At 43.2% G+C, this 13,492-nt stretch overlaps 1 protein-coding gene across 1 annotated transcript in view; it reads left to right on the top strand.

Moving 5' to 3' along the window:
* Positions 1 to 221: 221 nt before the first annotated feature.
* The window catches only part of KIF3C (kinesin family member 3C), an 80,705-nt gene continuing 67,434 nt past the window's right edge, over positions 222 to 13,492 (top strand). The window contains exon 1 of the mRNA XM_044291732.1: positions 222 to 2,037. Coding sequence (XP_044147667.1) covers positions 625 to 2,037 — 1,413 coding nt within the window. The 5' untranslated portion in view covers positions 222 to 624. The remainder of the gene's footprint in view (positions 2,038 to 13,492) is intronic.

Raw genomic sequence — 13,492 nt, 5'->3', positions numbered from 1 at the left:
TTGCCCCTGCCTCTTATCAGGACTACAGCCCCCAGAATTCCTATGCAGGATATTATCCGCCTCCCCTGGGGCTGAGATCATCCTCCTGGTGGGCTGGGTCCTGTGGCCTGCACAGTGGAGGCATCTCCCTCCCTCCCCTGTTCTCCAGAGCAGTACAGCAGCTCCAGCATCATTCCCAGGCCCCGCCCCGGCCCCAGTCCCTGTTTTTCCCTGTCATTCTACCACAGACAGCGGCTGCACTGCAATGAATGAGGATCCATCGCTGGGGGAGAGACTAGGCGTTTCCAGCTGCTCGCTGCTGAGGAACATCAAAGAGGATTAGAGGCCAAAGCTGTAAGTGACACAAGGACACCCTGCCGTCATCCTTGCCCCTGGGTCACGCTCCTCTCCCAGCTGCATCCCTGTCACTTCGGCATCTGGTGGGCAACCATGGGCAACGCAGAGAGAGAGATGCTGCACGGGGATTATTGTGCCCGTTAAATCCAGGTCCGAAGAAAAAAGGTGAAGAGGAGGAGGAAACGTTCCAGATCTATCGATGACCAGGAACGTCTGAGGATATCTCTCGCTCTTCCTAGGAATAAACAATCTCATCGTAAGGAGACGCAGGAGGGGAGGGGAAGCAAGATGTGCAGCAAGACCAAGAGCAGCGAGGCTCTTAAGGTGGTGGTCAGATGCCGCCCCATCAACAGGAAAGAGGAGGCAGCTGGTTACAACAGGATTGTGTCCATGGATGTCAAACTGGGGCAAGTGACCATCCAGAATGCCAGGGCAAACCCCGGGGAGCTGCCAAAGACGTTCACCTTCGATGCAGTGTACGATGCCAGCTCTAAGCAGGCGGACTTGTACGACGAGACCGTGAGGCCCCTCATTGATTCCGTCTTGCAAGGGTTCAACGGGACCTTAATTGCTTATGGACAGACTGGCACGGGCAAGACCTACACCATGCAAGGTCTGTGGGCAGAGACGGATAAAAGAGGGGTCATCCCCAACTCGTTTGACCATATTTTCACCCACATTTCCCGATCCCAAAACCAACAGTATTTGGTGAGGGCATCTTACTTGGAGATCTACCAGGAGGAAATTCGGGACCTGTTGTGCAAGGACCAGACGAAGAAGCTGGAGCTCAAGGAGAATCCAGATAGCGGAGTTTACATAAAAGACCTGTCTTCATTTGTGACCAAAAATGTTAAGGAGATTGAACACGTCATGAATCTGGGTAACCAGGCGAGGTCGGTCGCTTGTACCAACATGAACGAGTACAGTTCTAGGTCCCACACGATATTTGTGATAACCATAGAGTGCAGTGAGTTGGGTGTGGATGGGGAGGAACATATACGAGTGGGAAAACTCAACCTGGTGGACTTGGCCGGCAGCGAAAGACAAAGCAAAACTGGAGCAAACGGAGAAAGGCCCAAGGAGGCTTCAAAAATTAACCTCTCCCTGTCGGCACTGGGGAACGTAATATCATCGCTGGTGGATGGCCGGAGTACCCACATTCCATACAGAGACTCCAAACTGACACGCTTACTGCAGGATTCACTGGGTGGCAATGCTAAAACCATCATGGTTGCCACCTTAGGCCCAGCATCGCATCACTACGACGAGACCTTGTCCACTCTCAGGTTTGCCAACAGGGCTAAAAACATCAAGAACAAACCAAGAATCAATGAGGATCCCAAAGACACTCTGCTGAGGGAATTTCAAGAAGAAATTGCACGTCTGAAGGCCCAACTTGAAAAGAAAGGGATGCTAAGCAAGAAACGGAGGAGGAACAGTCGAAGGAAGAAATCGGTGGATGGGGACAATGTCCCGGAGATGGAAGCTGAAGAGGACAATGAGGAGAACCTCATTGAGAACAATGTCGGGAATTACTTGAAGGAGCAGGCCGAGAGACTAGAGCAGGAGAAGGCCGCCATACAAGATGACCACAGTCTGCTGGCAGAGGAGAAGCTCAAGCTGATCGAAGAGAAGGAGAAGATGATGGAAGACTTGTCCAAGGAGCAGAAAGCCACCGAGCTACTGGCTGTCAAATTCAAGGTAATTCTCTAAACTTCTTCTCTTGTGCACTAGGACGACAGGGGAACTTAAAGGTGTACTCCCATCTTAGACACTGGTGGCATATCTCTAGGATGTCAGATAAGTGCAAGTTACACTTCGGGGAACCGCTCCTATCTCCAGATCATGACTCCCAAAATTAAGGAGAGTGCACTGATCAAGAGCGTCCACCCTCTGTCCACCACGATATGCTACCAATGTACGAGATAGGTATAAGCCTTTAAGGTCTACTTAAAGGGGTCATCCAACATTAAAGCAGCACCACAACACCTGTCTGTGGTTTGTGTCTGGTATTTCAGCTGAGCCCCATTGAAGTGAATAAGGCTGAGCTGCAATACCACATACAACCTGTTGAATGGTGTGGTGCTGTCTTTCTAAGACAGACGCCATGTTTTTCTAATTTCTAAAATCCAAAAACTACCAATGATGGTGACAACCATCAGAAGGACTGGGTTCCAACCAAAGTGATTGCCTTGACCCTCTTGTAGCCCTGAATAATAATTCTGATGGGTAATGTACACTGGGCTCCCCTAAGTCTACAGTACATGGCAGTTGGACTCTATAGACTTCTCAGAAAGCTGTTGACAACCTCTGTAAGAGCAGTCATGGCAGCAATATTGGTTGTTACCCAATTTCCATTGACTTTGTGGAAATTTTCTCATTGAGTTTGGACCACGAGTGATGACAATGAAGATCTGATTGGATGGAAAACTATAACTGGGCAATGCCTGCTCAATGTCTTCATTTGACCCTTTACTCAGAGTTTTTTTTTGCTTCTCCTGTTATGTGTATGGAGCCTCACACTGTAGACGTCTGCGCAATGTCAAGAAGCTGCAGTAAAGCTCAATCATAAAGGCAGTAAACATAAAAGAAAAGGGAAAAATTAAACATTTCCCAGTTAGACCTGTCTGAACGTATATGTTACATTTATAGTATGCGGGCCATCTGATAGTCCTCAGTGCTGTGCTTCATGAATTCAGCTTCCACCCTCATCACCTGCAGATCCCTCAGCTCAGGAGATTTCTCTCTGGTATCTGGAGAGATGAGATCATAATAAGTCTTCATTAAGTGATTGAGGTTTGGCCAACTGGAACCCGTCTTCTCCTGGCTCCTGTCCTGGGTGATAATCACCGCTTGACCTCTTGTTGAGGGGATCATCTGGAAACAATATGGAGACCAGAGGATGGAGCCAGTGACACAGTATATACAGGATAGTGTCAGATGGAGGGTTCACGTCACGTCTTATGGGGTTCATACTTTGTGACTGTTCTTCATATGTACCACGTCAGTGTTATTCCCGGGGTAAGATAAGGCCTCGTTCACATTGGTAAAGATTTTGCTTCAGTTCCCCTCTGATGTGAATTAGTAAATGTAGGTAGAACTGATTCCGTGGGATGATCGTTCTCAGACATCCAGTGCAGGACAGAAAAACACTGCATGCCCGGTATCTCTGCCCGGTGCAATCAGTGTGCAGACGCCGGATCTGAGCTCTGAAGTACAGTACACATATATCAGTAATGTCCAGCTCCCGGCCTAAAATAGCTGACCAGACACAATGAATATGTGAAGCAGGCCTAACAATTATATTTTAAAGGTTATGTCAGACTTTCTACACAATTTACATACAGTATTTACCTATATATAGAGAGTAGAGTCACTATATACTGTATATCTGTTACTGTACTGATCCAGAGTTACATCCTGTATTATACTCCAGAGCTACACTCACTATTCTGCTGGTGCAGTCACTGTGTACATACATTACTTATCCTGTACTGATCCTGAGTTATATCCTGTATTATACTCCAGAGCTGCACTCACTATTCTGCTGGTGCAGTCACTGTGTACATACATTACATTACTTATCCTGTACTGATCCCGAGTTACATCCTATATTTTACTCCAGAGCTGCACTCACTATTCTGTTGGTGGAGTCACTGTGTACATACATTACTTATCCTGTACTGATCCCGAGTTACATCCTATATTATACTCCAGAGCTGCACTCACTATTCTGCTGGTGCAGTCACTGTGTACATACATTACTTATCCTGTACTGATCCTGAGTTACATCCTGTATTATACTCCAGAGCTGCACTCACTATTCTGCTGGTGGAGTCACTGTGTACATACATTACTTATCCTGTACTGATCCTGAGTTACATCCTATATTATACTCCAGAGCTGCAGTCACTATTCTGCTGGTGCAGTCACTGTGTACATACATTACATTACTTATCCTGTACTGATCCTGAGTTACATCCTGTATTATACTCCAGAGCTGCACTCACTATTCTGCTGGTGCAGTCACTGTGTACATACATTACTTATCCTATACTGATCTTGAGTTGCATCCTGTATTATACTCCAGAGCTGCACTCACTATTCTGCTGGTGCAGTCACTGTGTACATACATTACATTACTTATCCTGTACTGATCCCGAGTTACATCCTATATTTTACTCCAGAGCTGCACTCACTATTCTGTTGGTGGAGTCACTGTGTACATACATTACTTATCCTGTACTGATCCCGAGTTACATCCTATATTATACTCCAGAGCTGCACTCACTATTCTGCTAGTGCAGTCACTGTGTACATACATTACTTATCCTGTACTGATCCTGAGTTACATCCTGTATTATACTCCAGAGCTGCACTCACTATTCTGCTGGTGGAGTCACTGTGTACATACATTACTTATCCTGTACTGATCCTGAGTTACATCCTATATTATACTCCAGAGCTGCAGTCACTATTCTGCTGGTGCAGTCACTGTGTACATACATTACATTACTTATCCTGTACTGATCCTGAGTTATATCCTGAATTATACTGCAGAGCTGCACTCACTATTCTGCTGGTGCAGTCACTGCGTACATACATTACTTATCCTGTACGGATCCTGAGTTACAGCCTGTATTATACTCCAGAGCTGCACTCACTATTCTGCTGGTGCAGTCACTGTGTACATACATTACTTATCCTGTACTGATCCTGAGTTACATCCTGTATTATACTCCAGAGCTGCACTCACTATTCTGCTGGTGCAGTCACTGTGTACATACATTACATTACTTATCCTGTACTGATCCTGAGTTACATCCTGTATTATACTCCAGAGCTGCACTCACTATTCTGCTGGTGCAGTCACTGTGTGCATACATTACTTATCCTTTACTGAGCCTGAGTTACATCCTGTATTATACTCCAGAGCTGCGCTCACTTTTCTGCTGGTGGAGTCACTGTGTACATATATTACATTACTTATCCTATACTGATCCTAAGTTACATCCTGTATTATACTCCAGAGCTGTACTCACTATTCTGCTGGTGGAGTAACTGTGTGAATACATTTCTTATCCTGTACTGATCCTGAATTACATCCTGTATTATACTCCAGAGCTGCACTCACTATTCTGCTGGTGCAGTCACTGTGTACACACATTACATTACTTATCTTGTACTGATCCTCAGTTACATCCTGTATTATACTTCAGAGCTGCACTCACTATTCTGCTGGTGCACTCACTGTGTACATACATTACTTATCCTGTACCGATCCTGAGTTACATCCTGTATTATACTCCAGAGCTGCACTCACTATTCTGCTGGTGCAGTCACTGTGTACATACATTACATTACTTATCCTGTACCGATCCTGAGTTACATCCTGTATTATACTCCAGAGCTGCACTCACTATTCTGCTGGTGCGGTCACTGTGTACATACATTACTTATCCTGTACCGATCCTGAGTTACATCCTGTATTATACTCCAGAGCTGCACTCACTATTCTGTTGGCTGTTACTGGAAACAGTCAACAACAACAGTCATAGAATAGCTGTTGAGGGCAATTCATTTTATTCTTTACAATATAATTGGACAGCGTTTAATGTATAAAAGACACTTAATACAAAAACACAGGATACACATTGCCAAACCAACTGTGTATGTGCTGAACAAGCAGGGAATGATGGGAGAGTTCAGCTTTGAGGTTTTTAATATATATATATATAAAATAGAGGTTACCTCAGTGTTACTACATCTTTGGTTGGCAGTGTTATGGGGGTATCTTTGGTTGGCAGTGTTATGGGGTATCTCTGGTTGGCAGTGTTATGGGGGTATCTTTCGTTGGCAGTGTTATGGGGGTATCTCTGGTTGGCAGTGTTATGGGGTACCTCTGGTTGGCAGTGTTATGGGGTATCTCTGGTTGGCAGTGTTAGTGTGGTAACATCTTTGAAGATCATTGGATGGTCAGCTCAGCAGTGGGCAGTGCATGGCATGTGCACCTCCCTCCCCTCTACAGTGTGTGCCTGCTGCGTTGTTGTCCTCAGTAGTAGTGCCTCTTCCCCTCTACAGTGTGTGCCGGCTGTGTCCTCAGTAGTAGTGCCTCTTCCCCTCTGCAGTGTGTGCCCGCTGTGTCCTCAGTAGTAGTGCCTCTTCCCCTCTGCAGTGTGTGCCCGCTGTGTCCTCAGTTGTAGTGCCTCTTCCCCTCTACAGTGTGTGCCCGCTGTGTCCTCAGTTGTAGTGCCTCTTTCCCTCTGCAGTGTGTGCCCGCTGTGTCCTCAGTAGTAGTGCCACTTCCCCTCTACAGTGTGTGCCCGCTGTGCTGTTGTCCTCAGTAGTAGTGCCTCTTCCCCTCTGCAGTGTGTGCCCGCTGTGTCCTCAGTAGTAGTGCTCTCTTCCCCTGTGCAGTGAGTGCCCGCTGTGTCCTCAGTAGTAGTGCCTCTTCCCCTCTGCAGTGTGTGCCCCCTGTGTCCTCAGTAGTAGTGCCTCTTCCCCTCTGCAGTGTGTGCCCGCTGTGTCCTCAGTAGTAGTGCCTCTTCCCCTGTGCAGTGTGTGCCCGCTGTGTCCTCAGTAGTAGTACCTCTTCCCCTCTGCAGTGTGTGCCCCCTGTGTCCTCAGTAGTAGTGCCTCTTCCCCTCTACAGTGTGTGCCCGCTGTGTCCTCAGTAGTAGTGCCTCTTCCCCTCTACAGTGTGTGCCCGCTGTGTCCTCAGTAGTAGTGCCTCTTCCCCTCTACAGTGTGTGCCCGCTGTGTCCTCAGTAGTAGTGCCTCTTCCCCTCTACAGTGTGTGCCTGCTGTGTCCTTAGTAGTAGTGCCTCTTCCCCTCTACAGTGTGTGCCTGCTGTGTCCTTAGTAGTAGTGCCTCTTCTCCTCTACAGTGTGTGTGCCCGCTGTGTCCTCAGTAGTAGTGCCTCTTCCCCTCTGCAGTGTGTGCCCGCTGTGTCCTCAGTAGTAGTGCCTCTTCCCCTCTGCAGTGTGTGTGCCCCCTGTGTCCTCAGTAGTAGTGCCTCTTCTCCTCTGCAGTGTGTGCCCACTGTGTCCTCAGTAGTAGTGCCTCTTCCCCTCTACAGTCTGTGCCCGCTGTGTCCTTAGTAGTAGTGCCTCTTCCCCTCTACAGTGTGCGCCCGCTGTGTCCTCAGTAGTAGTGCCTCTTCCCCTCTGCAGTGTGTGCCCGCTGTGTCCTCAGTAGTAGTGCCTCTTCCCCTCTGCAGTGTGTGCCCGCTGTGTCCTCAGTAGTAGTGCCTCTTCCCCTCTGCAGTGTGTTCCCGCTGTGTCCTCAGTAGTAGTGCCTCTTCCCCTCTACAGTGTGTGCCTGCTGTGTCCTCAGTAGTAGTGCCTCTTCCCCTCTGCAGTGTGTGCCCCCTGTGTCCTCAGTAGTAGTGCCTCTTCCCCTCTACAGTGTGTGCCCGCTGTGTCCTCAGTAGTAGTGCCTCTTCCCCTCTACAGTGTGTGCCCACTGTGTCCTCAGTAGTAGTGCCTCTTCCCCTCTACAGTGTGTGCCCACTGTGTCCTCAGTAGTAGTGCCTCTTCCCCTCTACAGTGTGTGCCCGCTGTGTCCTCAGTAGTAGTGCCTCTTCTCCTCTGCAGTGTGTGCCCCCTGTGTCCTCAGTAGTAGTGCCTCTTCCCCTCTACAGTGTGTGCCCGCTGTGTCCTTAGTAGTAGTGCCTCTTCCCCTCTACAGTGTGTGCCTGCTGTGTCCTTAGTAGTAGTGCCTCTTCCCCTCTGCAGTGTGTGCCCGCTGTGTCCTCAGTAGTAGTGCCTCTTGCCCTCTACAGTGTGTGCCTGCTGTGTCCTTAGTAGTAGTGCCTCTTCCCCTCTGCAGTGTGTGCCCGCTGTGTCCTCAGTAGTAGTGCCTCTTCCCCTCTACAGTGTGTGCCCGCTGTGTCCTCAGTAGTAGTGCCTCTTCCCCTCTGCAGTGTGTGCCTGCTGTGTCCTTAGTAGTAGTGCCTCTTCCCCTCTGCAGTGTGTGCCCGCTGTGTCCTCAGTAGTTGTGCCTCTTCCCCTCTGCAGTGTGTGCCCGCTGTGTCCTCAGTAGTAGTGCCTCTTCCCCTCTACAGTGTGTGCCCGCTGTGTCCTAAGTAGTAGTGCCTCTTCCCCTCTGCAGTGTGTGCCTGCTGTGTCCTTAGTAGTAGTGCCTCTTCCCCTCTACAGTGTGTGCCCGCTGTGTCCTTAGTAGTAGTGCCTCTGCCCCTCTACAGTGTGTGCCTGCTGTGTCCTTAGTAGTAGTGCCTCTTCCCCTCTACAGTGTGTGCCTGCTGTGTCCTTAGTAGTAGTGCCTCTTCCCCTCTACAGTGTGTGCCCACTGTGTCCTTAGTAGTAGTGCCTCTTCTCCTCTACAGTGTGTGTGCCTGCTGTGTCCTTAGTAGTAGTGCCTCTTCCCCTCTACAGTGTGTGCCCACTGTGTCCTTAGTAGTAGTGCCTCTTCCCCTCTGCAGTGTGTGCCCGCTGTGCTGTTGTCCTCAGTAGTAGTGCCTCTTCCCCTCTGCAGTGTGTGCCCGCTGTGTCCTCAGTAGTAGTGCCTCTGCCCCTCTGCAGTGTGTGCCTGCTGTGTCCTCAGTAGTAGTGCCTCTGCCCCTCTGCAGTGTGTGCCCGCTGTGTCCTCAGTAGTAGTGCCTCTGCCTTGAGACCTTGCAGTAAATCCCCGCTTGTTGGGTGATGTTTCTCAGGCAGCAGACTCCAGGGATCTCATGGGGCATCTCTCCTCTCCAGAATTGGCACTCTTGCCTCCTGACGTACACAGCAGTGGGCAGCGTGCCAGCGTACAGCAACTATTCAGGGGCCAAGAGGTCGCCTAATGTGTGGGACAAGAATGAGGACCAATGGGTCCTGACAAAGGGACGACTGACCAGAGCACAAACCCCACTGTCCTCTGTCAGGAGCAGAGATACCATCAGACTCATGTCATCCTGCGGATATGAATGTGGACGGTGTCCAAGATGGAAGAGCAGAGATGTTATACAGTATATTGTACAATGCCTCTGATAGCATTCAGTGTAATACAGCAGTGTCTGGGGTGATATCTGCTGTATTATATATAATATTACATACTACACTATATAGCACAGTGTCTGGGGTGATATCTGATGTATTATATATATAATATTACATACTACATTATATAGCACAGTGTCTGGGGTGATATCTGCTGTATTATATATAATATTACATACTACATTACATAGCACAGTGTCTAGGGTGATATCTGATGTATTATATATAGTATTACATACTACATTACATATCACAGTGTCTGGGGTGATATCTGCTGTATTATATATAATATTACATACTACATTATATAGCACAGTGTCTGGGGTGATATCTGCTGTATTATATATAATATTACATACTACATTATATAGCACAGTGTCTGGGGTGATATCTGATGTATTATATATATAATATTACATACTACATTATATAGCACAGTGTCTGGGGTGATATCTGCTGTATTATATATAATATTACATACTACTTTACATAGCACAGTGTCTGGGGTGATATCTGCTGTATAATATATAATATTACATACTACACTATATAGCACAGTGTCTGGGGTGATATCTGATGTATTATATATATAATATTACATACTACATTATATAGCACAGTGTCTGGGGTGATATCTGCTGTATTATATATAATATTACATACTACATTATATAGCACAGTGTCTGGGGTGATATCTGCTGTATTATATATAATATTACATACTACATTATATAGCACAGTGTCTGGGGTGATATCTGATGTTTTATATGTAATATTACATACTACACTATATAGCACAGTGTCTGGGGTGATATCTGCTGTATTATATATAATATTACATACTACATTATATAGCACAGTGTCTGGGGTGATATCTGCTGTATTATATATAATATTACATACTACACTATATAGCACAGTGTCTGGGGTGATATCTGCTGTATTATATATAATATTACATACTACATTACATAGCACAGTGTCTGGGGTGATATCTGCTGTATTATATATAATATTACATACTACATTATATAGCACAGTGTCTGGGGTGATATCTGCTGTATTATATATAATATTATATACTACATTACATAGCACAGTGTCTGGGGTGATATCTGCTGTATTATATATAATATTACATACTACATTATATAGCACAGTGTCTGGGGTGATATCTGCTGTATTATATATAATATTACATACTACACTATATAGCACAGTGTCTGGGGTGATATCTGCTGTATTATATATAATATTACATACTACATTACATAGCACAGTGTCTGGGGTGATATCTGCTGTATTATATATAATATTACATACCACATTATACAGCACAGTGTCTGGGGTGATATCTGATGTATTATATATAATATTACATACTACATTACATAGCACAGTGTCTGGGGTGATATCTGCTGTATTATATATAATATTACATACTACATTACATAGCACAGTGTCTGGGGTGATATCTGCTGTATTATATATAATATTACATACTACATTATATAGCACAGTGTCTGGGGTGATATCTGCTGTATTATATATAATATTACATACTACATTACATAGCACAGTGTCTGGGGTGATATCTGCTGTATTATATATAATATTACATACTACATTATATAGCACAGTGTCTGGGGTGATATCTGCTGTATTATATATAATATTACATACTACATTATATAGCACAGTGTCTGGGGTGATATCTGCTGTATTATATATAATATTACATACTACATTATATAGCACAGTGTCTGGGGTGATATCTGATGTATTATATATATATAATATTACATACTACATTATATAGCACAGTGTCTGGGGTGATATCTGCTGTATTATATATATATATATATATATATATATATAATATTACATACCACATCATACAGCACAGTGTCTGGGGTGATATCTGATGTATTATATATATAATATTACATACTACATTATATAGCACAGTGTCTGGGGTGATATCTGCTGTATTATATATAATATTACATACTACACTATATAGCACAGTGTCTGGGGTGATATCTGATGTATTATATATATAATATTACATACTACATTATATAGCACAGTGTCTGGGGTGATATCTGCTGTATTATATATAATATTACATACTACATTACATAGCACAGTGTCTAGGGTGATATCTGATGTATTATATATAGTATTACATACTACATTACATAGCACAGTGTCTGGGGTGATATCTGCTGTATTATATATAATATTACATACTACACTGTATAGCACAGTGTCTGGGGTGATATCTGATGTATTATATATAATATTACATACTACATTATATAGCACAGTGTCTGGGGTGATATCTGCTGTATTATATATAATATTACATACTACATTATATAGCACAGTGTCTGGGGTGATATCTGATGTATTATATATATAATATTACATACTACATTATATAGCACAGTGTCTGGGGTGATATCTGCTGTATTATATATAATATTACATACTACTTTACATAGCACAGTGTCTGGGGTGATATCTGCTGTATAATATATAATATTACATACTACACTATATAGCACAGTGTCTGGGGTGATATCTGATGTATTATATATATAATATTACATACTACATTATATAGCACAGTGTCTGGGGTGATATCTGCTGTATTATATATAATATTACATACTACATTATATAGCACATTGTCTGGGGTGATATCTGCTGTATTATATATAATATTACATACTACATTATATAGCACAGTGTCTGGGGTGATATCTGATGTTTTATATGTAATATTACATACTACACTATATAGCACAGTGTCTGGGGTGATATCTGCTGTATTATATATAATATTACATACTACATTATATAGCACAGTGTCTGGGGTGATATCTGCTGTATTATATATAATATTACATACTACACTATATAGCACAGTGTCTGGGGTGATATCTGCTGTATTATATATAATATTACATACTACATTACATAGCACAGTGTCTGGGGTGATATCTGCTGTATTATATATAATATTACATACTACATTATATAGCACAGTGTCTGGGGTGATATCTGCTGTATTATATATAATATTATATACTACATTACATAGCACAGTGTCTGGGGTGATATCTGCTGTATTATATATAATATTACATACTACATTATATAGCACAGTGTCTGGGGTGATATCTGCTGTATTATATATAATATTACATACTACACTATATAGCACAGTGTCTGGGGTGATATCTGCTGTATTATATATAATATTACATACTACATTACATAGCACAGTGTCTGGGGTGATATCTGCTGTATTATATATAATATTACATACCACATTATACAGCACAGTGTCTGGGGTGATATCTGATGTATTATATATAATATTACATACTACATTATATAGCACAGTGTCTGGGGTGATATCTGCTGTATTATATATAATATTATATACTACATTACATAGCACAGTGTCTGGGGTGATATCTGCTGTATTATATATAATATTACATACTACATTACATAGCACAGTGTCTGGGGTGATATCTGCTGTATTATATATAATATTACATACTACATTACATAGCACAGTGTCTGGGGTGATATCTGCTGTATTATATATAATATTACATACTACATTATATAGCACAGTGTCTGGGGTGATATCTGCTGTATTATATATAATATTACATACTACATTACATAGCACAGTGTCTGGGGTGATATCTGCTGTATTATATATAATATTACATACTACATTACATAGCACAGTGTCTGGGGTGATATCTGCTGTATTATATATAATATTACATACTACATTATATAGCACAGTGTCTGGGGTGATATCTGCTGTATTATATATAATATTACATACTACATTATATAGCACAGTGTCTGGGGTGATATCTGATGTATTATATATATATAATATTACATACTACATTATATAGCACAGTGTCTGGGGTGATATCTGCTGTATTATATATATATATATATATATATATATATATATAATATTACATACCACATCATACAGCACAGTGTCTGGGGTGATATCTGATGTATTATATATATAATATTACATACTACATTATATAGCACAGTGTCTGGGGTGATATCTGCTGTATTATATATAATATTACATACCACATTA

Source organism: Bufo gargarizans, chromosome 4 (assembly GCF_014858855.1).
Source record: "Bufo gargarizans isolate SCDJY-AF-19 chromosome 4, ASM1485885v1, whole genome shotgun sequence".
NCBI classification, from domain to species: Eukaryota; Metazoa; Chordata; class Amphibia; order Anura; family Bufonidae; genus Bufo; species Bufo gargarizans.
This window is presented reverse-complemented; position numbering and strand designations above follow the sequence as displayed.